Consider the following 23,227-nt stretch of genomic DNA (forward strand, 5'->3'; position numbering starts at 1 on the left):
CCGAGCATTAATTCACGCGCAGTCCTATAACTCTTTGTCCCAAAACCTGCGACCCTCCTCCTCTTTCTTTCCTACCAAGCCACGTCGTTACTCATTGTGTTCTCCCCCTTTTTGTTCCACTGTTCTGCTAGTACCATGGCCGCTCCCAACGACGTCCGCCAATCACTCAAGCGCCTGGCTGACGAGGACGCCGAGGACCACATGGCCATATATGAGGCCAGGAAGCGCCTGAAGGCGAGAGATGAGCACCGCGCCGCTCTGCTCAGCAACCTCAACACTCCTGCCCATCCGGCTCCTCCCACTGCCCCTATCTACTACAACCTCCCGTCCTTCGCCGACGCCACCGGCAACGTGCCTGCTCCTGGGCCGCCTGTCGGCACCTTGTTCTCGTCCCCCTTTGACGACATCGTTGGCAATGTCCCCGTCCCTGGCCCACTTGCTGGCACCATTCCCCTGCCCTCTTCCGCCGAGAACGATCTCGCCAACATGTTTGAGCTTGATCAAGAACTTTTTATCGACGATTTACCTTTCCCAACCGATCAAACGTCCCTCCCCGATGCGCCTGCTGCCGTTGCCAACCAGCACATGATCGAGACTCCTGGTATGTTCTGGGTTCAATGCTGTCCCTTCCCCAAATGTTCTCCACTAACTCTTTTAGCCCGCAACAAGTCTCTGTTCGAGCTATTCGACGAGTTCAGACAGACTCGTGAGCACGGAGATGAGTCTGTTCTGCACTGCGGTGCATGTTTCAAGAGGGCAAGAGACCCTATGCTGACGAATTGCCTCCACATTGCGTGCAAGTCTTGTTTCAACGACATGCTGAATGCAGTCGAGCACAATCCTGAGCTTGTTCCCACGTGCGAGACGGATATGTGCCCGGAGTTTGACGCCGACCACGTCTTCGAGCTAGGTCCAGACCTGTTCAAGCTTCTTGCCGAGTCCGTTGGCATCAGCATCAACGATCGTGATGACCTTAGAGCGGAATTCGGCCCTCTCAGTGATGCCGCTCTCCGAATGGGAGAGCTCTACGACGCTGCCGCCCAGCGCGGAGATGTGGCTGCTCTTAAGGATCATCTCGAGCATGGATCAGGCGCAATTCTTCCCTTGGATGCGGCACTCCTCAACCGAACTCCGAGCTTCTTCGTGTCCGAGCTCATCAAGGCATCCCGGCGCACTAGCACAGAGGACCTGCTTGACGGCATCCACGATTACGACTTCGACGACTCCGACCATGCCGGCGCTCAACCCCGTCACGAAGATCAATTGCCCTCCGATGATAGCAGTAGCGACTATTCCGGCCGACAGTCCTCCGATGACGATACTTCGGCGTCCTCCTCGCGATCAGGTGAGACCGACTCCGACTCCGACTCCGACGATGACTGGGATTCTGACGACTCAGATGTTTCAGCCACAGAGGTGCGCGTACTTAGGAGAGACTGGTCAGACGAATACCGGGAGACCTTAATGCCCGTTCCTGCTATCGATCGTCATGAAGCTTCTGACGACCTGGCACGAGATGGATGGCAATGCGGTCTGGAACCTTCGTTCGCCACGGTCTTCTTTTGATGAAGAATTTGACCTGATTTGACATACAAGCAACCCGCACAGCATGATATGCGTGATGTTGAGTGCGACCGATCGGAAGAGCTTGGCTCTCGTCCATTCTCGAACTTTGAACATCAATACAGGAAGAAAGGACCAGTCTATCGAGCTTGATTGACCAGGTCACGCTATGATGATGGTGATTGCACAGATGAGACGATCATATCCAGACTTTTGACTATGGAATGTGCTTTCGAGACAATTCTACCAGAAAGCAGCGAATAGCGCTGCCGGGATCCAAGAAAGCTGATCCTAGATGATAAACAGACTTATCATAATGTGATGCCTCACAGATGACCAAGTGAAACCTATGCTGCCTTAGCCTATGTCATATTCTGCTGCAATTTCAGGTCGTGTTGTCACCATTGGATACGCTGTGCGCCTAGAACATTTCCATCTGATTTCACAGTCTATCACGCACACCGCGTTACATTCGTGAACACTTATGGCTCAGCCATTGCAACGGGCATCAGAGTCGTGCGCAAGTGCAACACTTGTCCCCAGGCTCACTCGCTCAAGCAAGCTGCGCTCACAATCCAAGGACAAAATTTCTATGACATTCAGAAGTTGTTTGCACCACTTCTCCCCGAATGCTATCGCCATCGAGACTCTCTCTCACTCACACACCAACGAATCGCCACTACCCTTCATCCAAGTGCCAGCCTCCGACCCACACGATCCAACTTCCAATTCAGCATCGCAATCTCACCCTAACCTCCCAGATTTCCTCAATTTCCTCTACCACTACCATTGCCGCACAGCACAGCACAGCGCAGCCGCCGCCAATCCATCATGTCTGACCCCACCAAACCCCAAGGCAACGCCCATCTCGCCTCAGCCCGCGCAGCCACCGATCCGGACTTCCGCCGCGTGCTCGAAATGGTCATGGAAGGGCGCGCTCCAAACGAGGACTACATCGACTGGTTCTGGGAACAGATGGCGCTCCTGCAGCACCAGGAGGTTGATCGCTGTCTCGTGGCGTATAGAGCTCAGAAGCATGAAGAGGATGGGAGGGCGGAGAAGGGGCAGAGAGGCAGTGCGGAGAGGGAAGAGACGGCGAAAGGAGCGGGGAAAGGGAGGAGATATGGGGGCTTGGGAGAGGGCTTTGAGGGGCGGAAGGTTGGTGGTGGTGGTGGTGGTGAGAGGAGTGAGGTAGGGGAGGGGGAGCAGGGTGATGATGATGAGGGAGGCGAGCACTTGGGCGCAGAACGCTCAGTCGAGGAGGTTGAATGAGTGACCAGGGTCAACACAGGACTCCTACTCTACTGACGGCGTGGCTCTACCGGCCTCTAGTGACTCAGAAGGCGAGTATCGCAACGAGTCTGAGACCGGCCAGAATGGAGACACGACGATGCTGGAGGTGCGTCTGGGTAGTCCCCACGCATGAAATTCCAAGCGTGGCGGCAGTGGTATGACGTTGCCAAGGGCGGTAACCAGCGCGCTGAACATATTCTGTGGCGCGAATGGACTTGGGTCGTCGTCGTCGTCGTCCAACGGACCTTACACTGGGAGAGCGTCTGGGCGGTCAGGAGACGCAGCCTCACCTGGATCACTTTTTGCTCCACTTGGAGGATGCAACCAATGATGCTCAGTCTTGGCATAGGCGAAGGACACTCGAGGTCGACTTCAGACTCAACACCTCACCTTCTCGGCCCGTAACCCACCTCGACTACCAGCAAATCGATTCTTCGAATAGCGTTCGTTTATATATAGATGCTCTTCCCCTTTTATTCAGCACTCGAGCATCAATTTCTCCCATACGCCACCCCGAACCATCTCCCCGTCCCTCAATTGACCGCCGTCAACGATCTGCCTTTACAACATTCTCCTCGACCAATAGTAGCCTTATCCATGTTGTCTCTCAACGCACTCGTTAGCACCGCACCCGTCCCCATGAGCCGATACTTCCCAAGTCCACTCATCGCGTCCAAACGATTTCGTTCGCATGCACAACTCCCCTCCCTTCGATGAACCTTGACGAACCCGCACCAGCCCCATCTCCCATCTCCCATGATGAGTCCCATCAGCCTTAAGACCAGCTGCGTGAGATGCCATCATCGTTTTGGAATCCCTAAGGCGTTGGCACGTGGGACAGCAATGCGCTGTATTGGATCGATAATTTCCTCCGTATCACAGAAATGGAGGCTGCAAGTATGCATTATCTGACCTCTCCAAGCTTCGCAAGTTCAGGAGGGCTGCAGGACGTGACAAAGACATACGTTTGAACATGGAAGTCAACAGTGCGGGCAATGAGGAGGACTTACCCTCAGCAACTGGCTTCTGTATGTGTCTGTGGAGCCGTAGGAAATATAGCGGTGTTCTGTCAGCACCAGGATCGCACCGCAAAGGTGTTCAAGGGTGTCACATGGGTCGTCCATACATGGTCATGCAAGAAGAGCAGCAGCAGCAAGGCCCAATAGTCAATTCTGACCTTTTGAGAAGTCAGGGGGAACCACGAAAGCACCGAGCGACGGTACCCAACTGTAGTGTACAAGCATAAAAATATGATTTTGTCACTTTCACAATCCTATCCAGTTTCTGCGGACTGATGCTGCCGCTCGCAAAACGTCCAACACATGCAATGCCATGTAGATACTGCGCTCGATATAAATGATCCCGTGGTCCAACTGCGTGAAGCCGCATCTTTGTTTTCTCAAGTTCTTGAGTCACTGCTCGCGCGGTGACCTGCTTAATCGAAGTGGTAAAGGAGACTTTCAGTCTTCAAGACCGGCATACACGCAAAGCATGCGAAGGATCCCCGGATCAATATCTTTTTCGATCATCGCACCAAGTAGCTTCTCCTTGCGAGGCATGATCCCATGCGGCAAGATGATCCCTCCATTTGCATCGAAGGTCCGGGCTTTCTGAACGAGAGACTTGAGTACAGCAACTCCTCGAGCAGTAATCGCTCCGTATGCATTGGCGTCGGGTTCCGGTGACCGCGGGTGCCGAGGATTGTGCTGTGGTGGTGGCGGTGGATGACTGCTTGCAAGTTGTGTTGATTTATCTGCACTGAGAAAGGTGACAAGCCGGAGTAGACTGGTGGCAAACCCATCTTCCGACTCAAGCCACGATCGAGCGAGAGGGTTCTCCGAGCTGGGGGCCAATCCGGCAAGAATCTCAGCTGCTAGCATGCCCTGTAGCAGGAAAGGCTTTCGTGCTTCAATCAACGCTCTCGTGTCCCTTGTGCTTGCAGGAACGGCAGCAATGGCCAGGCCAAATGTGCGAGTGAGAAGTTCGTATGGGGGGGACGAGCCTGCATCAGCGGCAAAGATAGCCTTGTAATATGTCCGGTTAGGTTCGTCCCGGGCAAGAAGCTTGGCCAAACTGTCAACAGCTGAGGGCATGTACTTATGCACGCTAGGGCTGTAGGGCATGAAGCAGACTTTGCTCGCAGTTCCCGAGACTGGTGACGGTGATGGAGCGAATGCTAGTAGGAAATGAAGCAGGCAAAGAGCTTCCTCCTTCCCAGGCAGATTGACGGATGTCGACAAATTGCTGAGGTAAATGATCACATCTTTCATGAAGTCGAGGGTGTTGCGACTGCTGCGAAGAACATTCTCTCTCGTGCCCAGATATCGGATAACGGTACTAATGAGCTTCAAAATCTCCGGCTGACCAAGAACGATGAAGTTCGCTTCGTAGAAAGAGAAGTTTCGGATGAGCGTCGTAACGCAAATAAGGCGATCTGCCGCGCGATCAAGGTCGTATTGGACACTGCCAAATTCTGGAACATCTTGCAGAGATTCAGCCTCGACTCTGCACGTCCGTACAAGATCCTCGTAAGCCGTCAACGACATTTCGTCAGAGACCTCGGCTGTGTGCTCGGCGAGGAAATCCACCTGGTCCTGGGCACAATCGACCAGTGTCTCCATCAAATCATCACAATCGACCAGCGAAAGTTGTAGCTGGGATTCGGTTGATAAGGTTACGAGCGTGTCAAGAGCCACACGGGTCTCGGCGTGGATGCCTGATTTGATAGCCATAGTCAAGGCGTGAATGTCGATCACTCCAAGCTCGCGAACGCCCGGCGCAGTGGGTTTCAGCTCTGCTATTGCTTGCCCAATGTTGAAAATCTCGTCCAGGTTGATGGGACCATGGTACTTGCTGGGCGGTAACGAGTCTGGCTTGAATGGCTCCGTTATAGGCTTCTTAGCAGGCATGTTGCTTTCAGGCTCAGGTTTAATCGGAGTCTCTGATTGCTGGACTTTCTGAGGGGAGGCACCGGGTGGTTGGGAAGGATCGAATTGCCGGGACAAGCTCGAACGATGCTGTGCTTGAGCTTGAGGTGCGGACGGCACGAAGCCATTTTGCAATTGACCACCCAGTTTCATCATGTCAGATTGGTTCCGTTGGTGACCAGGCGTAGACTGATCTTGGGCTTGGTGTTGCTCGCGTGTAGGTGACATTTGGTTCGGCATTTGACCATGCATGGCTTGCTGTGCCATGCGTTGCTTCTGTTGAGACATCTGCCAGGCGACTTCATACTGATGAAGGCTGTTTCCCATCCAGTAGCTCTGCATCTCTTGCGCCGCCTGCGCCTGCTGCGGTTGTGGAAACTGTAGCTGGGCTGCCAAGTGCATCCACTGGCCAAGTTTTGTGATCTTCTGGGAGCCACCATTTTTGACCACTGCAGCGTAGAGCTGTAGCAACTGTATTGGGCGGCCGCATATAGTTGGATTGAGATCAACTGTCCTTCCACGCTGAGCCATAAATGCCTGTAGACTTCTGATGAAGTCTTCTGGGTTCTTGGGCTTTTGCTGATTGGGCATACCGGGTGGCATCTGATTCATGGAGTTTGGCATTTGTTGATGTGGCATTCCAGGCATGCCACCATGTTGCCGTTGTTGCGCCTGTGCCAACTGACGAGCCTGCGCTTGTAGCTGCATCTGGTAGTTCCGTTGTGCCGCATTGATGCCCATTTGTTGTTGTGCCATACCCATTTGGTTCATCCCCATAGGACTCATGCCATTGGCCATGGCAGGATTGAATTGCGGCTGGTTGAAGTTGCCACCGAAGGCCGGGTTTGACATGAAGGCTTGCGCATTATCGTGGGGTGTACCGACGCGACTGGCGTGGTCTGAAGGTCCCGGCGAAGGGTGAGGACCGCCTTGCTGCGGAGAAAAGGGACTGGGTGATGCGGTGGACCGCTGCGGAGGACCACCCTGATTGAAATTCATTTGCGGCACTGTTGGCGACGGAGAAGCGTTGTTGGATGTCTGTAAATGCTGAAATGGTGTGGGCGCATTCGACATGGATCCTCCGCCATTAGGTTGGTTGAATCCAGGGTAGGGCCCTTGACCGGGTGTCTGCGATCTAGACCCTGGGAGTCCGCCAGGAGCCTGACGGGGTGACGCGCCTATGCTATCTTCTCTTGCTCGTTTCGAGGGTATAACGGGGTTGGTTTGGTAGACAGAATTATGGAAAGCAGGGGACGCATTGCGACCATCGCCGTTCAGGTAGGGGGTCGTCTGAAATTGCGCCGGATTTATCGTCTGCGGTGGTTGAAGGAAGGACATGGATGCGTCGGGGAGAGGACCAAAACCAGCATGACCGTTGGGAATGGCAGATGGGTCGTTCGGCCACTGGTTCATGGCTTGTAGGTGTTGTGGCTATCCATGGGGCACTGCGACAAAGCTTATCAGTATATCTCCGCGGGCGCGTGGTTGCATCGTGTTTGCGACAGTGATCAAACGAGGTACAAGCCAGCTCTCAGGTGACATAGAACTCAGCATGGCTAGGGTGTTGTTGTGGTTGGCGATGGGGGAGTAAGCGGACAGGCGAGGGTGAACGCGTCGCAGAGCTTTCAGGGGAGAGGGTCATCGATGGCGACGCGCAGAGTGGTTGCGACATCGCCAGAGATGGAGGACTAGGGCTACAAGGCAACGGGAATGCTGACTTACCTGGTAGGCAATGTTTGGCGGACTCAGTCTGAGCGTACAGAGCGCACTCGGAAAATGAGCCTGAGGGTAGAGTCGAGTGCTTCCCAATCGGGCTTAGTGTGGGAACTCCGCTGCAGAGACTGTGTCTGGGTCAGAAACGAGCGACCATGAACGGCGACAAATCGAGGATTGGAAGAGGGATCCACCGGCAAGGGATGGAGGGCCGTGTAACGCGTTGGATTGAGGATAGACGCTAAGGGAGCAGATTCTGGGTTCTGGGAGGTGCGCGACTGGACCATGTGCGGGTGTCATCCAGGCTGCTATCGTGGCTGAGAAACAGGCGAGGGGAGAGGGGGACGGGTGGCAAGACAGCACACGCAAAGGCAGCCAAAATGATTGGCAGACGCTCGGATAAGGTGCAAATAATTTATGCAAAGAGACTGGAGATGCTTACCGTAATTAGTGGGCTCGAATATTGGTAACAGTACAAGCAAAAAGGCGGGGTGCCGGGAGCTGATGCGCAGGTGGTAAGTCGAGAAAGATGGGCGAGGAAGAAGAGGGAGAAGCCCGGGGCGTCGCTTCTTCTGCTGCGACGTTCCGACTCGCGCCTTAGGTCGGGCTGGGCCTGCTAACGTCGCATATCTCCACAGGGAGAACAACAACTGCTGTTCCGAATCATCTGGCTTGCCTATGCTCGTCGTTCCGAGCTGTTCGAAATCGTCGTACAACCGTGGTAGCATCATTCTTTTCGGGTGATTCACTCGTTAACACAGGGTCCTGCTGCGGGCACTCGTTGTTGGCTTCGTGGCGTGGCGGCTGCGGTTTCGACAGCCCACTTCATCACCCCAAGCTCGCACTAGGCTGGATCGAGCGTTGGTGCGACCCAATTTGCCCGTCACGCAGGCCGATGGTCAGTGTGCTTCACATCGTCTTCCTGGGTCCTGTTTGGAATCGGTGCCTGTGCTCGCAGTCGTCTCCAAACGGGAGCGGATATATCGTCGTCGTCGAGTCTGTAGGTGCTTGGAAGATGAGATTCACTTCGCAACACAGCTCTTCTCCCACCCTCAAAGGGTTGTTCTGAGACGTCCCTTCAGTCGGCCGTTTGGTGCCATCCAGCCATTCGTGACCGCAATAAGAGGTCTGTAGGACAATGACTCTCTTTCGTAGTCGGTCTGGTCAGCCATGATCTACTCGTAAATCAGGCGCTGGTATGGTGATTGAGGCTTGCAGCATAAATAGGTGTACACGGCCATTACTTGGGTGTGGTCTGGACCAGAATCTAGAGATTCAACCAAAACCAGGAAAGAGAGAACTTTAAGAATAAAACGAACGGTAAGATCGCTAGCAGGCAACAGAAGAAATCAAGATGCGCAGGAGCAAAGGCGGTCATCGGATAGCCAGCAATCACGACCCAAAAGTCTCTCATAAAGCGGATCGAACCCTGGTAGCGTACCTCATTTGGCACGTAGCAGTCAGAGCAGGAGCACGATTGTGACACATTCGGATTGACGCTTGCTTTAGCATACCGGTAGCTGTAGAAATGCCCACTCTAGATACACCTGCTGCTGGTTCTGCATACCCATCGCAGGCACTCATGCCTAACTACCCGGCCCACCGTTCAGCTGATCAAGAGGAAGATGTGTCACTGGAAGGCACAAAGCTGATCACATTCTAATGGACTGCCTCCTTTCTGATTCGTGTAAGCCCCAGAACCTATGTGCCGGATTGCCATGTGTCTGTCCGGAAGACGGGGTCACGAATTCGCCCCAGTGGCTGGCCCCGAGTCGAGAGAGGAGCAGAAGGTTGGACTTTGAAGCGGGCGGACTCCAGAGGCGACGATCCCAAGCCCAGTCTTCACCCGGCGACCCTCGCTATCCACTCAGTTGGGTCGTGCCTAATTGGCCACGAAACACCGCCGGCTCACCCTCCGTCAGCTCATCTCATTCACATGGTGCTCGCAGCAGCACGTCTTGCGTAGCAGCCCATGTTTTACAGCCCACGATTTCTCACCTGTTGAGTCCGTCCCAGGAACATGCCAAAAGTGGGCAACTTCACTACTGTCTCAATCGAGCTTAGTTCCGGCAACAGACGAGGCTGCCGTCTTGGCACTGCGACTTCAACAGGCTGAACGCAGGACGCGCGGGTTGAAGTTGATGCAGCTTCAGCATCGAATCCAGCTAGATCGATCCTTGTTATCTTCCATCAATCGGCTTATTCCTCTTGCACGTCCCACTCCTCTCCAGTCTTTGTAGACATCGATAGTGTCAATCGCCCATCATGGCCGACGTCGCTGTAGAGAATCCAGTCAATACTGTGCCACCTCACAAGAAGACGCTCCCGTCGGATTCCATGCCCGAGATCGATTCGTTCGAAGGAGTTGGAGCGAATGGAGAGGATGAATATTCAACACTGAAGCGACTGCAGCGACATTTAGAGTACGTTCGCACAGCAGGAACATGTTCGAGCTTGGACTGATCCGAAACAGATACATCAAGCTGCAAGAGGAGTACATCAAGGATGAACAGCGGTATGAACCACAACATCTTGAGAATCACAGTCGTCCTCTAATCGGTCCCTAGATCACTCAAGCGGGAGTTGGTGCGAGCGCAAGAAGAAATTAAGCGAATACAGAGCGTGCCACTGGTGATCGGACAATTCATGGAGGCGATTGATCAGAAGTAGGCTATGATGTACCAGCGTCCGCTTCTTTGGCTAACTGCTACAGTACCGGTATCGTCCAGTCTTCAACAGGCTCTAATTATGTCGTTCGAATTCTGTCTACCCTCGATCGCGAAAAGCTCAAGCCATCGTCTTCGGTCGCTCTGCACCGACACTCCAACTCGCTCGTCGACATCCTTCCGCCCGAGGCTGACTCATCGATTGCAATGCTTGGAGCGGACGAGAAGCCTGATGTGACCTACGCCGATGTTGGAGGTCTCGACATGCAGAAGCAGGAGATCCGAGAAGCGGTGGAGCTTCCTTTGACGCACTTCGACCTCTATAAGCAGATTGGCATTGATCCTCCACGCGGCGTTTTGCTCTACGGTCCTCCCGGTACAGGCAAGACCATGCTAGTCAAAGCGGTGGCGAATAGCACGACGGCCAGCTTCATACGAGTCGTTGGCTCAGAGTTTGTGCAGAAATATCTGGGTGAAGGCCCACGCATGGTGCGTGACGTGTTCAGAATGGCCCGCGAGAACTCACCCGCAATCATTTTCATCGACGAGATTGATGCGATTGCAACCAAGCGTTTCGATGCTCAGACCGGTGCCGACAGAGAAGTGCAGCGTATCTTGCTCGAGCTGCTGAACCAAATGGACGGTTTCGACCAGACAGCCAACGTCAAAGTCATCATGGCCACCAACCGAGCCGATACTCTGGATCCTGCGTTGCTGCGTCCTGGTCGCCTGGACCGTAAGATCGAATTTCCCTCACTACGCGACCGGCGAGAACGACGACTGATCTTTTCGACGATTGCAAGCAAGATGTCATTGTCCCCTGAAGTTGACCTGGACTCACTGATTGTCCGCAACGACCCACTATCTGGTGCCATTATCGCCGCCATCATGCAAGAGGCGGGCTTACGAGCAGTGAGGAAGAACCGCTACAACATCATCCAGTCAGACCTCGAAGACGCATATTCAAGCCAGGTCAAGGGTGCACAGGAGGCTGACAAATTCGATTTCTACAAGTAATTTGCAAGATAGGGACCCCGGGGAAGTGGATAGTGGTGGGGGACTTCAATGTACCAACGCGTGGCCATTTGCAGGCGTTCACTAGCTGTACCAAAACCCGTCATAGAGAGGGCTCAAGGAATACAATGCACTGTTGGTTCAAGTATATCTCCCACAGTAGTGATAGCCGAAGCCCGATGGTTTGTCTCGCGTTACCACGCGAATTGAATTCACATACTTTCCGAATGGTGTGGAATTATTAATCCAGGGAGGCTGAGTACGGAGTACTGAGCTGGAGTACCGTGGTCTTTGGATGGCGCCAAGTCCCGGTAATTGTGCTCCTGTAATTGGATTGGTGGTTGGATCAAGGAATCCACGGTGTCGTCATCTCCCTTTCATCGAAGTTCGTTCCTTCCCCTGCAGCATTTCACCCTCGTATTCCCGTGCCTCTTTGTTTTGGTCTACGTGACTGCAGTTATCATACCGCAACGCGCGTTGTACAAGTATCAATTATCCACTCTTGTATTTGCGAAGATTGCGAACCAAAATCCACCGGCTGCATATATCCGGAACCACGGCGCAAGGCCACGCGATACCGACATTATTGGCGTTTAGTGAGACAAACAAGAGACTGGTGGCGTCATTCCTCCCACCAAAGAAACACACGGACGCACGGTCTCGTCCACCTCGGCAATCGCTAGCACGCAGCCTCTCTAGATTATAATCTACGGAGTTCATACAATAGGTAAGCCCAAGCCCCATGAGATCCCCCCTGTGCTCGATTGCGCATACGGATCTTGGTCCCGAGAACGGGAGGTGAAGGAGGACGCGAAACGCAGATGAAGGCGCAAATCTGCGATGACGAACGGTCGGCACCAAACACCCACGCTTATCTGCTTCAGGAAATGTGGGGTCCAGTGGCATCAAGAAGGCCAGCTCATTGGTCAAAACGTCGTCTGAGGTGGCAAGCCGACGAGGAGAGACGCACCCCCAATTCTTCCCGCTGATTTCTCTCGCTCTCTTTATATCATCGACATCACCTCTGACTGACGTAGCTGCTTCGTCATATCCAGCCACCTCTCTCCTCAGTCGGCCAAGCTTCTACACGCCTGTACCACAACCTTTTCTGAGCTGCCTTTTGTTGCCCTGTGCCATCATTCACTTGCTCGGGCCTTCAATACGTCATAACTAATGGCTTCTGCAGCGGTTGCTTCGAGTGCACCTGTGCCTCATCTCGGTAGTGGTCCTGTCTCTAGGACTTCATCTCCTATGGACCAAAAGAAGGCTGCGGTTAAGCAAGAAGGTATGCATCTCATCGTCTGCCCGTAGAATGATTGCTTCGACATCACCATCTGATCGCGACACGCCTACTATTGCCTCCCCCTCCGCCGCGACAAATGTTGACATCATCCAGACTCCGCGCCAAAGACATCGCCGTCGCAAGACAAGGCATCTCTTCCAGGTGGGTGACACATCTCATTATCGTTTGCATTGGACTCACCCTGTGGGCAGTGCCACAGATTACTTCGCAGGCCGAAGACTCGAAACCAGCCGTCACCACAACCGAGCCACTCGCTCCTCCACCCAAGCCATCCAACCCAGCCGAGACCCCAGATTATTTTTCTGCGCTGCACAATACCTCCAACGGCATTGCGCAAGAGTTTAACCCATTTGAGCAATCATTCGGCGCGCCTTCGTCGGAAACACCGGGCAAGAGTCTTCTACCTGGTGTAGCAGCCCTCACATCACCAGCGATTCCCGGCGCCAATTCCGGAGGAGGCTACGGCTGGCAAGGTGGATCATTGCGGTCTGGGCCATTGAGCCCTGCTATGCTACCTGGTCCGCAGTCTGGCGACTACTTTGATAGTATTGGACGCGGCTTTCCTACCCCTAACGAGTCCTCGCTGAGGACTGGTCTGACCCCTGGCGGCGGCGGGTCTATGTTCCCGGCCCCCAGTCCGAACTCTCAAGCTTTGTTCCAACAACTCCAGAGTGGTGGAGCCACTCCTGGTACACTCGACTTTCATCGCACTGCTATGAACGCAGCTGCGCGCAACAAGAACAATCAATACCCAAGCACATCCAATCCCCAAGAAACCACCACCATGGATGCTCAACACGATGCTACTGACGCAGCCAATGGCCTCTTCATGCTCGCCAAAGGCGCCCAGGCCAATGGGCAGTTCGCCGTTCCTAACCAGAGCGCTCAGCAAATGCTGACCCGGAGTAGCGAGCGAAGGACGACGGGCTCGGCTGAAGGCAGCGCGAACGGTGAAGATGGTGAGAGCCCCGAGGCTACTCCATCTAACCGTCGTGGCAAGAAGACTACCACAAAGTCCGAGCAAGCCAACAATCGACGAAAGTCGGAGGCTTCAACTAAAGGTAGCAACAAGCGAGCCAAGAACAACAACGGCACTGCCAATGTTGATCCGGCTTTAGACCCACATCCGGACGATGACGACGAGGGAGATGATGATGATGATATGGACGACGACCAAGACGGCGCTCAGCCTCATGGCAAGGGAAAGATGACTGACGAGGAGAAACGCCGGAACTTCCTCGAGCGAAATCGGTATGTTCCTTTTACGGTTATTGTTATACGTATATTGACTGATTCGTGTTAGCGTTGCTGCCTTGAAGTGCCGTCAACGGAAGAAGCAGTGGCTGGCTAACCTGCAAGCCAAGGTGGAGATGTACTCTGCCGAGAATGAATCTCTCAACCAGCAAGTTGGACAACTACACGAGGAAATCCGCAGCCTCCGCGCGTTACTCATGAGCCACAAGGACTGCCCTGTCGGACATGCTCAGGGCATCGGCCAGTTCTTGAACGGTGTGCAGGATCCCAATCAATTCAACGTCCACGCCAACCCATACGGCATGGCCAACATGCAAAATGGTGCTATGCAGGCGGCCATGCAGCGCTCGTAGGTACAGATGATCGCGCCAAGCCACCCACCACAACAACGACGACGCGGCCTTCAAACGAGCTGCGGCTTGTGAACCACCATCCTAGGGTGGACTCCGCGCCACGGCTATTTTTGGGCAAGCATGCCACACCTTCAACTCGTCACTACCGATGCATAACGGGGGCAGCTGCACCTTTAATCTTCGCAATTTGCATCATTTTCCATCATGCCATGATTGGATGCATGACATGACGACACGAAACGGACAGGACCGGTGAACAGGCATTCTCGGACCACGGAGACGGCGCATGCTGGTGTTCTCTCGGTAGCACTTGCTACAGGGAGACCAGCATACTGTACATATTTAATTCGCAGCACACGAGAAAAAGGTTTTGTATTTTTACAGCGGAGTACGGCACAGGGATACGGCGGCCTTCAGTCCGTTTTGGCTGCTTCGGTCTCAACTTCAGGAGACTCGGCCAGGGGAACACAAAAGGCGGCGGGCCTTCGCGTTGAAAGTGAACAGATCATACTCAAAATACGCCCCTCCTGGCTCATGAATGCGTCTTGGGAGTCTAGAGACAAGCTGTCGGTCCCCGTAACGTGGGCGAGCCTGGCAGACTAGATCTGATAACTCACAGCACAGCACACATTACGTAAAGCAGACAGAATGAGCAGACACTCGCACATTTACGCAGCAAGCAAGCCCTTTTCCAATCGATTCCTGTCCCCCACTCACTCACTAACAACCTTGTGTCGGCGGCCACGCGTGCACGCGTACCGCGGGTAAGTGGACGACGTAGACCCGAGTACATTCATATCCAGGTTAGGTTGGTTGGCAAGAGACTCGTTTGGGAGCCAACCAGCCACAGCCAGGCCACTGTTTTCGAGGGCTCCGCGGTGTTTCGTGTCGTCTCATGCCATGTCATGCCTCTCTTGTATGTATGCACACGGCAGATCGGGACTACGTCGCTACCGCTCATGATATGGCGCGCGGCAGCTCCACAGGCTGGCCGGGTGGGCGCTTGGGTGTGGCTTTTGGTCCGAGTCGGAGTCCGAGTCTGATTCTGATTCTGATCTTGCATTTGTGTCGCCGTCTGCGTCTGCGTCTGCGTCTGCATAGCCATTCAAGCCGTCCGACTCTTGCCGCTGATGGCTAGAGCCCATAACTCTCGTGCTCCTGGACGATATTGGAAAATGCCATGAATCTGGAAAGGGGTGCCATATGTTGTATCAGAATCTGAAGTCGACTCGGCGTAAGAGCCACCTCGGCGATGGTTAATGTTGTACATTGTTCTATAGCCTAGTCTAGCATCCTAGCTCTATCGAGTCGCTGGTAAAATTCAAAGCTCATAACTCGTCCTTCTTCAGCGGCGTCTGCGCGTCAGCTTGCGCAACAGAATCACCCGCTTGTTGCATCGCAGGCACATCGCCACGTGCCTTGGCAATGACCTCCCTGATCTCGTTGTCATATTCGGTCCACTCTGGGACCTGCCGTCTCGCCCGGTCGAGCTTCGGCTCTTTTGTCTGGGGATTGTTACAGAGGTCAATGGTTTTGGCGTCTTTGAGGCTCTCGTCGCTGCACCATGTCTCACACCAGAGCCATTCCTGCGGCAGGCTGAAGATGGGGAGGTTGTGCTGCATGTGGTTTGGAAGATCCTGGTCCAAGTTGCTGAGGCTCGCCGGATCTGCTGAAAGCGAGTGGTATTGCTGACGTAGTCGGTCGCCCGCCGCAACCTCCCGGAACTTCTTCAGGTCGACCACGTAGAGGGCGGAAATGTGGTAGGGTTTGCCCCGCAGATATGTTTCCCAATATCCTTGTTTCCAAAACCGGAAGCCCTCCATTTCAGTCCTCGAGTCGCACATTGGTGTGAAGCCGTATGGTGCGCCCTTGAGGTTGACCTTGTTGAGCTCCATCATGTCCGTCCGCACGATCTGATCAGCATCGACGAAGATGACCTTGTCAAGGTCGACAGGAAACAACACATCCAGGAAGAGAATCTTGTAGCCCCAGATCTCTCTTTGCTTCTCTGTTTGGGCCCTTAGCCAATGCGGCCATTTGTATGTCACCATCTCGTACTCAAACCCGTAGTGTTCCGCCAATGATGGTAAGGTCGACTTAAATGCTGGCGATAAGAATTGCTCGATGAACCAGAATTTGACGGAGTGCTTCGTATGCTTCATGACCGACACCATCATGATGTTGAGCATACGTTCGTAAAGGTGACCTGACGCAACAGAAAAGATGTTGATATCGGCATTGGTCGTGCTGCTCGTCTTGATTCCGAGTGACGATAGCGCAGATGAGGCAAATGATGCACCTTTGTTCAGGTAGTCCATAGCTGAACCTGGTGTGGTTGACTCCAATACCTCGGCCTCCTCCATGCCAGGTTTTCGCGATAGGCGAGGGAACAGCGTCGTGCCTTGAAAGCTCATCAGCGCCACTGACGACGTCTCGTCACCAGGTACGGCCAGGTAGCCATCAGGTCCAACGCTATCGAGATTGTAGATCTTTGAAGATCTGCCAGGCTTGAGAGAAATCTGCCAGTAGCCTGGGTTAGCCTTGAACTGGAAATAGCCCAGATTGGCCATGATGATGGTGTCAGTAAAATGAGGATCTTCCGCAGTGCCGAGCAGCAGCTGCACGCCGCGCGGGGGCGGGTTGACTGTCACATCACGGGCATGGCCTTCAATGAGGATGTGTTCAAGCTCGTACACTGCATGCACATCATGCTCTGTGCCACTGAACTTTATGTTGTCTAGGTCATCGACTGATGTTTTGGGAGCAACGAGCCAAGAAGGTGGTAAGATCAGGTCCAGATTGAACAAAGTGTCCTCAGGAAGCTTGTTGAAAGAAGCCTTTGGCGAGACACGAATACCATCAGCATCGAATGACGGTGCGGAGCCGAGAACTTGTCGATAAAACCTCTTCGACGGCAATTCGGTCAGCTGGCCCCTTGGATTCAGGAAAATCTTGAGATTGACACCTTCGAGCTCTGACAGGGTATGGAGGATCGATATCCATGGCTGCGAGACCTCAGACACAGGATCAAGGACTGCCACGACTTGTAATGTGGGATCGTCACTGGTGCCGACTGTAATGGCAGTGTGCGTGTCGTTCCACAATCGGTAGCGATCGAGTCGTAGAAGCGGTGCAGAGTCGCGCATGCCCTCCGGCAATTCTGACTTTTGTGACCTTGCAACCACGGCTGTAATCTTGGCTACATCCAGAGGCTCCTTGAATTTGTCTTCTAGACCGGTTGCTGCAACAGCCATGGTCACCGGTGCTAGCCTTGCGGATCTCTCAAAATCCAAAAGGAGCTGCAAGTCCTCCACGCCGAGCGATCGTCGGAGAGGGCCGAGCATACGGCCGTTGAGCCACAATCCGTTCTCCCCAGCCTTTAGGCCCAGGTCACGGATCAGCCCGTTGGCCAATGCCCAATACTGTGCAGCCTCCTGCTGTACTTCTTGAGGCATCCGTATCTTAGCATCAGACCCGCCCAGGAACGCTTGCACTTTGGCCTGTTGCTCCGCGGATAGCTTCGGCCCGGTCTCGCGCTGCCAGTGGTACATTAATGTAGAGATTCCAGGCTCGGAAGGATCTCCTGCGCTGTGCACCAACATGACCTCAATCTCGGGAACCTTTGTTTGGAACTCGACTGCGGCGCTCGCAAGACTTCTGCCATCTTCTGTATTCAGATCTGCTACGACAAGCATGTGAGCACGATCCGCCATCAAGACCGCTTCTGCGCCAACGATCCGCGGCATCTTGGCGAAGGCATCCGCATGGTCAGCAGTGAGTGCAGCCACGTCCACGACTTTGATATCCTTGAGATCGTGCGGGATGACAAGCTCGTTTCTCCGGGTGATAGCCTCCGCGATTAGATGATCGCGAGCTGATGCATCCTCGGGCAAGGATCCCTCATAGACCGCCTGCATGATGACTTGTAGATCCATGTATACCCTTTGACTCATAGTCTCAAACCAGCTTTCGGTACGGGCAAGCACGACTCCGTTCACGATGAAGGGAGCTGTAGAGCCTCGAAGCTCAAGGCGGTCGACGTACGCATCCCGGTGACGAAGTCTTTGTTCCAGTTCCTCACTTTCCAAGACTTCGGTGTAGCTTAGTGCGGTCTTGTCCTGCCGCAGCTTCCGTTCCTTGATGGTAGCTGCGAATAGCTTCTCTGGTTGTGCTGCAAGCTTACCGGATTTGACCGTTTCCTGGTAGAAGGATAGGAAGGTTGCAAGCCCGTAAGTATCTAACAAATGATATGAAAGTTTGCCGTACGTCTGAGCAGCTTTGGAGGCGCCAATCGGGACCAAGCCAATGCGGATGGGAACCTTACGTTTGATGAGACTCTGCAATGCGGTAGTGACAAGCTCGAGATCTTTGAGATTGTCGACTTCGAACGGAACGATGATGTTATGGATGTCTCTTGCCACAGCAGGAAGCTGTCCAGGATATGTCCTTTGAAACAGCCCTGTAAGAGAGGTCGGCCAGCCTGTGTAGCGTTTGTCCTGTTCGAGGTCGTTCATGAAAATGATAACCTCACCTCCCTCAAGATCATCACGCCAGTCGAAGCGGTGGTCGGCGGCATTTCTGGCAGATTCCGCAATCACTTCGTGGGCGAGGATGTTGACAGCTTCGGTTGGGGTCAGGCCAATATCTTTCATCTGGCCGATCAACTTGCGTTCCCGACGCAGATGTTCAAGCAACGAGTACGCGTTGACTTGCCGGTTCTCGATTTGGAGTCCATTGATCCACAGTGCATTGAAGCCTGATGGCAGAAGAATTTCTCTGTTGCTGAGATGCTCTTTCAGAAAATCTTCATTGGCATCCTGGGAGGCGAGGAAGGACGAGTACTTGGGAAAATCAGTCGACACCTGCAACAGAGCTTGCATTGGGTTTGGATTCGATGCAACCCAGCTTGCTGCGTTCAAGCCCAAGCTGTACAGCTCACTCGTAGTCAAGGATTTGATTTGAAGCTCGTCATTGGCATCGGGTTCCTTGGCTGCATCTTGCTTGACTTCATCGGCACTCCCCGCCTCTCGGTCGTCGATGACAATGTAATCAGTTCGTTTGAGGTTGAGCTCCACTCCATAACCACTCAAAGGCACAGGTTCGGAGCGGGTCTCGGACGGCCTGTAACGGATACGATAGGAAGTTGTACCATCGCGTGCAGTCTCGGAGATGGTGTTGTGAAAGTCTGCAAAGAGAGGATGAGTAATGTCGGCGTAGATGATAGACGCAGGCGCCTCTGCAGGTCCGAGAACCCTATCAAATGGGAGAACGTTCTCGGAGGTCTCAAATGCCACGGGTTGTTGGGCTCTCTCCAAAGCCGGAGAACAATATTGTTGACCGTCAAAATGAACCCATACTGGACAAACAGCGTCCTGCGCTGCCATCATATGAGGCTGGACCGTGGCATTGTAGTATTGAAAGTGTGCCTCTATCCTGGGTGCCGCTTCGTGCAGGCTGAGGGCAAACTTGAACGATGCTAGCGACTCGCCATCGGTGAAGTGTCCATCGTCCTGGAGGACCTGAATGAATCTCTCGTATAACTCTTTCTCCGTCTGAGCCTCGGCGAAAGTGCGCTGTGCAATGCGGTCAAGGAGGGGGAAGTACGAGGCAGGGCTCTCAGCAGCGGCAGTTTCTCTGCGCGGATATCAGCTGGAATTAGCATAGCCTGGAACCAAGTAGACTTACAGCAGTTCTACCAGAAACGGAGCCGCATTAAATGAAGTCTGTAGTGCAACATTGACAGAGTGAGAAGCCCAGGCAGCGTGTGACTCTAAGAGACAGGCCAGGGAGAGGATCAGAGCCCCTCTCCATGGCACCTTCTGCGGCCGCATCGTAGGTGCTCCGACGGCTGCCAGCAAGTGTCAGGAGAACGGCTGCGTGAGCTCGGAGGCAATATCAGGGCAGAAATGAGAGCATGACCGCGAGCAAGATGTCAGCACTGGGGACAATTAATTTGGGCGAGGCCACGGTGTCGGAGAGACGCGTGCCGCGTTTGACTGGTGAATCTTCTCCAAAAAATTCCGGATCGTATGACGGCAGCATCATGGTCTTTTGCTTCTATGTTTCCTCGCTTCGCTTCGCTCCCGCACGTTTAAATGTCAATTGTGGTTCCTCGGGGATCCCTTGCGCGTAGTCTGCGCAATGGCAGTCCGTGTCCCAACTGCGAGACCCGAGAACTGATGAGCGTGGCCCGCGCCAGCCGACGCCGACATGCTCTCGCCTTTGCCTTTTCGACCTCAATCCGGCATGGTGTTCATCAGTGGAGGCAGCAGGTCGTCTCGGATCTCAACGAGAAGGATTCTGATATCAAAAGACCGCAGAACTCGAGACCAGGTTTGAAAGATGGCATCTTGCAACTCAAGCATTACGCCGACAAGCCCACTTTCATGCCCATTAGTCTGGAGCCACTACCAAAACCAGACGTCGATATCCCCGAGGAGAACAGTACTCTGGCATCCACGCGTCCTCCTCCATTTATACCTGCGAAGCGCGAACCCTCCGAGTCTCAATTCTCGTACCTGCTCCGCATCGGACGAACGTATTGGACGTTCTACAAGACGGGCCTCAAGAATCTGCTAGCCAATCGCAGAGAGGTCTCAGAGCTCAAAGGATGGATTCACCCTTTCTCCATTGGCGGCGTGGCGCGATTTGGTGGAAATCCGTACCAGACAAAACAAGGCACCGAGGTACCGATTCCCCATATCTTCCGAAGGGAATTTCAACTATTCCACCGCACGCGAGCCGATCTGAAGAAACTCATTCCGTTCTCGTTGCTGCTTTTGATATGTGGAGAGTTCACACCCATTGCTCTTCTGGTCCTTGGACGGCGAGCAGTCCCTAAGGTGTGCTATCTGCCTAACCAACAACGGGAAGAGATGGACGACATTGTGTCTCGTTTCAAAACATGGCGGAGAGAGATGAATAAGCTCACGAAAGCGTCGCGTGTTGAAAAGCCGTCGCACGCTTTTGACTTCACTCCGCGAGGGGGCCGTCTCGAGCATCCCTGGCGCAGAGACTTGCTTTTTGGTCATATGGTTGGTCTTACCGGCTTTTATCGGCTACCGTTTCCCGTCACGCGTGGGATCTACTGGCATTTCATCATGTTGCATCGTCTACGTGACTACTGGGACACCATCTTCTGCGACACCATCCTCATAAAGCGCGAGGGTGGGTTTGCGGCAATGTCTCCCATTGATGTATATGAATACGCTCGCCACTACGGGTCACTGTCTCTCTTCGTCATCATGGAACGTGAGATCGGCAAGAAGAATTATGACTTTATCGACGAAACGCTCAAGCAAAGACTGGTGCCCGTCTTGGAGCAGGAGGCCGACATTATGCTCAATGAGGATTTCACCAGGCTCACCCCAAACCTGCATTGGGCACGTGCCTACCGCGATTCGGCTTGTTGGGCGTCGAGTCCTGACGTTGTCAAGGCCGCCAAGCTTCTCGAAAAGTATGAAGCAGAGGACAAAGCACAGGAAGCACTGGCATCCAAGAATACGACGCCTACCAAACTAAAGCTGTGAGCAACCGACTGTTACTCTTTGCTTGGGCATCTCAAGACTGGGCAATGATGAGGATTCAAGCACTGTTATAATTAGATACATAGACGTTTGGGAACGAGAATATGTACAATCGCAGGATAAAAGCGTACATCCTTCACAACGTTGGTTGGGCTGCACAAAGATTCGTTGCAACGCTACATTGAGGCAGACCACACGTTGCAGCTTTCGTTTCTCGGTACTACGGCCCTGACTCCATCGGTCCAGGTCTATCACCTGTGTCACGACCCATCGCGCCAGCGATGAAATACGTTGCAGTAGTTCTGATCGTAGGGAAAAGGACGTAGATGGAGATGGATGTTTACCGAGTCTCTTGGCATCCCTTGGCAACGAGGCGATGAGGCAATCAGGCGGTCGTCCTACGCGACAACAACTGGAAACAAAGATGTCACGAGCACATTACGAATGGCAAGGAACGGGCAGTTTTTGTTCAAGCTGATATATTTGCAGCCGGGGCCGATGCTGATCACCCCTTCCGAGATTAATACAATTAAAAAGTAGATGTACTTATCCGACGAGAGAAGCGAATTTTTCTATTCACCTTCTCGCCGTTTTTGACCCATAGGACTTTTTTTGCAAATTTGTCCATGATATGATCAATTTCCATTCCCCAATTTCAGTTTGATGTCGCCGACGCTGTATGCCATCGGTCGCCAAAACTATGCAATAACCTCTCTCCTTCCTTATCATGATGCCCGTTTTGTGCGTGGGTCTCGTCAGTGTAAAAATGTCTATAAAGGATCGTACGCTCGCGCGGAGAGGGAGGAGTTTTGTGTGGTGAGATATTATCCCGCTCCCTTCAAGGGGCCATCAATGAAGATGGCCCCCTCAAGGGTAGTGGTTGGGAGTGGTAGAAAACTCTCGCGCGAGACTTTCGGAATAAAAGTCGTGATGGTCGCAACAATGTTCCACTTTCGATGCAACGCTTCCTGGCGGGGTTGCACGTGGATATGGCGAATTGAAGAGTATGTACAAGAGCCCAAAGTGTACTGGGTTTGCATTGGAGGTGGAGGCTAAGGGAAGATTTAAGCCAGGGCAACAAGGGCCATGACGGCACCAGCGAAGGCGACGACGGGCTTGTTGGCGGTGGCAGAGCCGGCGTAGGTGGAGACGGCGGGAGCGGGAGCAGAGGGAGTGTACGACTCGACGGGAGCGACGGGGGTCGATGCAGGAGGAGCCGGAGCGACAGGGGTCGACGCGGGAGGGGCGGGGGCGGGAGCAGGTGCCCAGCTGGTCTCAGCGGGAGCAGCGGGAGCAGCAGGGGTGCTGACATCAACCCACTGGCTGCTGGCTGGGGCCGGAGCGGGGGCCGGGGCAGGGGCGGAAGAGGGAGCGGGTGCGGGAGCAGGAGCCCACGAGTGCTCTGGGGCCGGTGCAGGCGCAGGGGCGGAAGAGGGAGCTGGGGCGGGAGCAGGAGCCCACGAGTGCTCTGGGGCCGGAGCTGGGGCGGGCTTGGTGGAAGGCGCAGGGGCGGGCTTCCACTCAGTCTCCTTGGTAGTGGGAGCAGGGGCGGGCTTCCACTCGGTCTCCTTGGTAGTGGGAACAGGGGCGGGCTTCCACTCGGTCTCCTTGGTAG

At 53.9% G+C, this 23,227-nt stretch overlaps 7 protein-coding genes across 7 annotated transcripts; 5 read left to right on the forward strand and 2 right to left on the reverse strand.

The window, feature by feature from the left end:
• Window positions 1–135: 135 nt before the first annotated feature.
• Window positions 136–1,566, forward strand: HMPREF1541_01686 (uncharacterized protein; the record flags this gene model as incomplete). Its single annotated transcript, XM_008716043.1, has 2 exons — window positions 136–601; window positions 659–1,566. The coding sequence occupies 2 exons, from the start codon at window positions 136–138 to the stop codon at window positions 1,564–1,566; spliced, it is 1,374 nt and encodes a 457-aa protein (XP_008714265.1).
• An 828-nt stretch (window positions 1,567–2,394) lies between these two features.
• On the forward strand, window positions 2,395–2,835 carry HMPREF1541_01687 (uncharacterized protein; the record flags this gene model as incomplete). Its single annotated transcript, XM_008716044.1, has 1 exon — window positions 2,395–2,835. The coding sequence occupies one exon, from the start codon at window positions 2,395–2,397 to the stop codon at window positions 2,833–2,835; it is 441 nt and encodes a 146-aa protein (XP_008714266.1).
• A 1,481-nt stretch (window positions 2,836–4,316) lies between these two features.
• HMPREF1541_01688 (uncharacterized protein) lies at window positions 4,317–7,196 on the reverse strand (the record flags this gene model as incomplete). The annotated part of the gene is made up of 1 exon (XM_008716045.1): window positions 4,317–7,196. The coding sequence occupies one exon, from the start codon at window positions 7,194–7,196 to the stop codon at window positions 4,317–4,319; it is 2,880 nt and encodes a 959-aa protein (XP_008714267.1).
• Window positions 7,197–9,761: 2,565 nt separating this feature from the next.
• Window positions 9,762–11,179, forward strand: HMPREF1541_01689 (uncharacterized protein; the record flags this gene model as incomplete). Its single annotated transcript, XM_008716046.1, has 4 exons — window positions 9,762–9,919; window positions 9,970–10,011; window positions 10,064–10,162; window positions 10,210–11,179. The coding sequence occupies 4 exons, from the start codon at window positions 9,762–9,764 to the stop codon at window positions 11,177–11,179; spliced, it is 1,269 nt and encodes a 422-aa protein (XP_008714268.1).
• Window positions 11,180–12,555: 1,376 nt separating this feature from the next.
• On the forward strand, window positions 12,556–14,086 carry HMPREF1541_01690 (uncharacterized protein; the record flags this gene model as incomplete). Its single annotated transcript, XM_008716047.1, has 2 exons — window positions 12,556–13,730; window positions 13,783–14,086. 2 exons carry the CDS (start codon window positions 12,556–12,558, stop codon window positions 14,084–14,086), a joined length of 1,479 nt encoding a protein of 492 aa, XP_008714269.1.
• Window positions 14,087–15,414: 1,328 nt separating this feature from the next.
• Window positions 15,415–19,917, reverse strand: HMPREF1541_01691 (uncharacterized protein; the record flags this gene model as incomplete). The annotated part of the gene is made up of 2 exons (XM_008716048.1): window positions 15,415–19,720; window positions 19,772–19,917. 2 exons carry the CDS (start codon window positions 19,915–19,917, stop codon window positions 15,415–15,417), a joined length of 4,452 nt encoding a protein of 1,483 aa, XP_008714270.1.
• A 348-nt stretch (window positions 19,918–20,265) lies between these two features.
• On the forward strand, window positions 20,266–21,615 carry HMPREF1541_01692 (uncharacterized protein; the record flags this gene model as incomplete). The annotated part of the gene is made up of 1 exon (XM_008716049.1): window positions 20,266–21,615. The coding sequence occupies one exon, from the start codon at window positions 20,266–20,268 to the stop codon at window positions 21,613–21,615; it is 1,350 nt and encodes a 449-aa protein (XP_008714271.1).
• Between the last annotated feature and the right edge of the window lie 1,612 nt (window positions 21,616–23,227).

Source organism: Cyphellophora europaea, assembly GCF_000365145.1.
Source record: "Cyphellophora europaea CBS 101466 unplaced genomic scaffold supercont1.2, whole genome shotgun sequence".
NCBI lineage: Eukaryota > Fungi > Ascomycota > Eurotiomycetes > Chaetothyriales > Cyphellophoraceae > Cyphellophora > Cyphellophora europaea.